The sequence below is a fragment of the Sinocyclocheilus grahami genome, unplaced genomic scaffold, assembly GCF_001515645.1.
Source record: "Sinocyclocheilus grahami isolate Dianchi unplaced genomic scaffold, SAMN03320097.WGS_v1.1 scaffold1193.1, whole genome shotgun sequence".
NCBI lineage: Eukaryota > Metazoa > Chordata > Actinopteri > Cypriniformes > Cyprinidae > Sinocyclocheilus > Sinocyclocheilus grahami.
In genome coordinates this window covers 139,688-144,778 of record NW_015506372.1, presented here as the reverse complement: position 1 = coordinate 144,778, position 5,091 = coordinate 139,688, and the positions used below count along the sequence as shown (strand labels likewise).

General features: G+C 38.3%; 1 protein-coding gene across 1 annotated transcript in view; it reads left to right on the top strand.

Annotated features, from left to right (window-relative positions):
- The first annotated feature begins 3,203 nt into the window (after positions 1-3,203).
- The window catches only part of aqp1a.2 (aquaporin 1a (Colton blood group), tandem duplicate 2), a 5,847-nt gene continuing 3,959 nt past the window's right edge, over positions 3,204-5,091 (top strand). Inside the window, exons 1-3 of the mRNA XM_016253649.1 lie at positions 3,204-3,569; positions 4,075-4,239; positions 4,389-4,469. Coding sequence (XP_016109135.1) covers positions 3,204-3,569; positions 4,075-4,239; positions 4,389-4,469 — 612 coding nt within the window. The remainder of the gene's footprint in view (positions 3,570-4,074; positions 4,240-4,388; positions 4,470-5,091) is intronic.

Sequence of the window (5,091 nt, the reverse complement as noted above, 5' to 3'; positions counted from 1 at the left end):
GCCTGCTCCACCATGGGTCCCGGAACAGGTACCGCCCTGGACTGGAGGTCTTCCGTCCCGTGTAAGCCTGTCCCTAGAGGCCTCCAGAGCGTAATGCAGGAGGTAATGTCACGCCCATGGACTGCCCCTGTGTTCCTGTCTTGTGTTTTGCTCCCCATGTGCTCCCCATGACCCAGTTTCTCCTCGTGTTGATTGTGTTCATTTGATTCAGCTGTGTCTCTGTAATTACCTCGTTTAGTTCCTGTTATTTAGCCCAGTGTTTTCCTGTGTCGAGTGTCCGGTGTTTAATGTCATTTGAGTCTCCTGCGTTCCCTATGTTCCCTGATTTTTGAGTTTATTAAAGTCTGTTTGATTAAGTTTATTCCCACGTCTCCTCGTCTCCTCACTCCTTCACAGTGGCTAAAGTGTGACAGTTAGTGTTTAATGTTCTATTGTGTTAATATTTAAATTTAAGTTGGTTTCAATTGTATTTCCCTATATATGAACATTAGGACATTTGGCCTACACACACACACACACACACAAACACCTAGGCAGGCAAATGAGAAGGTTTTTAAAATTATTATTATTTATTTATTTATTTATTTTTATAGGGTTTTATTGGATAACAATGTAGTGCAAGGGTTTTCTAGGACAATTTAGGAAACACTTTAGAATACTGTTCTGTCGTTAATGAATAACTACACAGGAACACATAAGTAATGCAATATTAGCACTCTGGTAACTACTAGTAACTAACAAGGAATTCTGATTAATGAATTAGTAAGTAATAGTGCTTAGTCGAATGTGATAGTTCACTATTAGCTAATCAGTAACTACTATTTTTTCATATGTTCCCGAGAACTACTAAGAACTTGTCATGATCTTGCTCTTGTTCCCCTGTCTTGTGTTTGGACATTTGTGTTACTTCCTGTCTAGAGTGCCATTTGTAGTCAACTTGTAGTCCTATTGTTTCATTGGTCGTCTTGATTGCTTTCACAGGTGTTTCATGTTACCTTGTCATCCTGTTAGCTTCTGTGTATAAATAGCCCAGTGTTTCAGTTAGTCTTTGTCAGTCGTTGTCTTTGCGAAGTTGTGGTGTGCTGTTTCTTTTGCCTGGTTCTCCCCAAGTTCTGTTCATTGTTTGATGCTCTGGATTACTTTTGTTTTATTAATCTTCCTACTGCTTGCATTTGGATCCGACCTCTGCTCTGCCTTGCACTGACGTGTAACAGAACGACTGATAATAATAGCTAATAATAGCTAATAGTGAAATACCACTTTCAACTGAGTGCTATTACTTACTAAATTGTTAATCAGAGTTTCTTGTTAGTTAATAGTACTTACTAGATTTTTAGTAGTGCATTAGTCATTTGTTCCTGTGCAGTTATTCGTTAACGACAGAACAGTATTCTAAAGTGTAACCGCAATTTGTGACAATTTCTACAGTGGACACATAAAAGTGAAAGTTACTAATCTATTCGGCCTGTTTTCGGAAGTAGCGCAAGTGCATGCAGTACGTCAGGAATTGAACAGGGCATCAGATGACTTTTGCCAACTTAGTACATCGCACCAATTTGTGAGGATATTTTATGTGTTCTCAATGGTCAAAACGGCTCATAAAGGATCCAAAATCTATTGAGGTGTACAGGTGAGAGTTAATTTTAGGGGTTAGGGTTATGTGCTTTTAGATTGATTTATTGCTTTTCGATTCATGAACCAAGCATCTAGTTTGGGTTAGAGATCTGAGCAAATCGATAAAATGTAATTTAAGAGCATAACATCTCCCAAAAACATGCAGAAGAGGGTTCTTCAGTTGGTGGCATGTGGGCTGGAGACACAAATGTTTGGCCTGCGCCCCACGCTGAAATCAAATGTTCATGTCAGAGTATGCACCAAGCGCAATCTGTGACAATTTTAGTAAATAGAAAACAAAAAAACGAAACAAAAGTCTCAAAAACACAATATACTACTCAAAAATGTGGGAGTGTAGAAATGTTCCCAAGGTTAACCCTATGTTACCCTAAAGCCCAAAGTATACTTCATTTGTTTTACGCAAATGTTTTTTTTACATATGCACACTGTTGAATGCACAGCTTTTCAAAGTATACTCCATTTGCGGCATGTGTGGACACATGCACATTATAGAGATTTGTCCTTGACCAGTGTCAGCAAAAGCGATAAAAATGTCTTTATGTTGATTTAAAATAGAGTTGCGGCTGTCTTTTAATCCCCTCACACATGAACTCATCAATGCGGGCGCCTATTGTTTTTGCCGTCTTCAGTAGTTTGTTGTTGTTCTTGTTCCATCTCCTCCATTTCTCTTCTGAAAGTTAAACAATGGCCCAGTTCAGTGTTGACACCTTATGGACAAACTAAGTAAGGCAAAAAAACATTAAAAGCGCTTGTGCGAGTGGTTACAAACATTGGACAGTGCACGTACAATATGTGTGTACTCTTCTGATGATGAAAGTCATGTCATGCGTATTATACACAATCCTGAAAGTATGTAAAAAGTGGGCTTAACCCTAAAGGCCTGTTCTGACACAAATGTTCGGCGAAATCAGTCAGATGTTTGCATGCAATTTTGTCTGTTCAGACTAATGCATAAAAAATGGCAGACGGGCTGAATGAAAATGCAAATTCACTCTCAGTAGGTGGTACATACGGAATTTTGACGCTGCACAACTTTCTGTTTGACACTGCTTGTCAACAAAGGAAGTCAAATAGTATTTACAAGTTTTTAAACAGCCGTTCAGATTTTTGTATTCACTATGGTGCTTATCAAACACCAAGTCGTAGTTTTATGTAACAGCAGTGGCTCTGGGAATGTGACCAATAGCTCAAATCTTATTGGTTGGCCATTTTCCGTTGTCTTGCTGTGAACAGGTCTTAAACCCGGAAACGTTGAATCGTGTGTTCATTATGTGCCATATACATCTGGGCATCATAGGATCCTGGGAACATATGAATCCCAAAAATGCAACAGGTAAAGACCTTGATTTGAAAACCGGATCTACTGGATCTTAATGTTCTTGTTATATGACATTAGCTCTTGTGCAGTTAGCAATTAACTACCTCCTTCCTCCTGCCATTTTCTGGTCTGTGGTTCCTTTGTTAAAACCAGTTTCCTGTCAACCATCTTTCACCAAGTGTTTATAAGTGGTAGCTTAGCTGGCATTTTCATTTTCTAGCTAAAAGGCAGAAAAGGAACAATACTCGTAATGGCACGAGAGCTTAAAAGTTGGTCCTTTTGGCGGGCAGTATTGGCCGAGTTTGTTGGGATGACCGTTTTTGTTTTTATTGGCATAGCCTCTGCTATCGGAAACAGGCACAACAGATATCCTGACCAAGAGGTTAAAGTAGCTTTAGCTTTTGGCCTGGCCATTGCCACATTGGCTCAGAGTTTGGGGCATATCAGTGGAGCCCACCTGAACCCAGCTATTACTTTAGGCCTTTTGGTTAGCTGTCAGATCAGTTTCTTCAAAGCCTTCATGTATATCGTTGCCCAAATGTTGGGAGCTGTGCTGGCAAGTGGCATTATGTTAAAAGTTAGTCCTGACCCTGAATCAACACTGGGCCTCAATATGGTAAGTTGCTTTATACAAAATATGAAATCACAATGAAATTGTATTACGTGGTTAATTGTCACATGGGGAATATGTTAAGGGCAACTATAAGTTGCACAAATGTTTATTTTGTCTAGCTGTGGTTTTATATGTTGTTTCAAATTCAAAGTAGTCTTTTTTTTTAATGCTTTCATTACAATTTCTGTTGGCCGGAACAATTGTTTGTGTTTTTGTATATTATCTTTTCCATTTTTGCTCTTTCGTGAATTTGATTTCATATATGTTTAAACTTTACAATAAAAAGTCTGCAATATGTTTGTTAAATTAGCTGTGTCTTTTTCTTCTGACAATAATGGTGCCACCGTTCAAAATTCACCCAAATGTTAGGATTTATTCTTGAAATCACATTTATTATCCTGTCTGTCTTGCTATTGTAATGTGACTGTAGTAGCATAATTATGCTCAATCACTTTTTGCATCTTTACAATGTAATCCAATATTTTATGTTTTCTTATTTTTCTTATAGCTGAGTAACGGTGTGAAACCGGGTCAGGGATTTGCCATTGAGCTTTTTGCAACCTTTCAGCTGGTCCTCTGTGTCCTGGCCACAACAGACAAACACCGAACTGATGTTACAGGCTCTGCACCCCTAGCCATCGGACTGTCTGTTGGTTTAGGGCACCTGGTAGCAGTAAGCACTTCATAATTAACTTTTCATCAACCAAAAGTAAATAATACACAATGATCTTGGAAATTAGATCAGTGGACTTCAAATAAAGCGTAGTAAAGTCTCTATTCTGCTCTGCGTCAACTTGCTCATCATTCCTGTCCTGTCTCCAGATCAGTTACACCGGATGTGGCATCAACCCCGCTAGATCTTTTGGACCGGCCGTTGTTCTTGAATCATTTAAAAACCACTGGGTATGTTTCTCCCACATTTTTTTATTTTCTATTAGATTGTTGTAGGAACAAATGGCAACACTTTATTCTGAGTCCATTTGAGACATTCTACTAACTGTAAGTAACTTTGCAACTACATGTCAACCAGCGGTCATCAGAGTATTAGTGACTGTCTGCTTTATATCTTCTAACACTTTATTTTGATGCTCCCAACACACATTCTACTGTAGTCTAAGTAACTTTGCAAGTACACGTCAACTTATTCTACAAACCCAAACCCTAACCTATCAGTCTACTAATATGCTAATGAGAGTTAGTTGACATGTAGTTGCAAATTAATGAGTTAGTCAACATGTTACTTTTACTTACTAGAATGTCTAAAGTGAACTATCGAAATAAAGTGTAATCAGGGCTGGGTAGTAACTGATTACAGGTTCTAAAAAAATAAGTACTTGTAATTAGATTATATTATATTTTTAAATACTCATAATCAGACTACAGTTGCGTTGATAATGATTACATGATTACATATAATTTATACATGTGGTCACATGAAATTAGGCTTATTGGAACTTACCTAGCTGGGGACTATTTTCATTCGCTGCGTAATATCATTGCGCCTGCTGCACACATGGTACGGCAG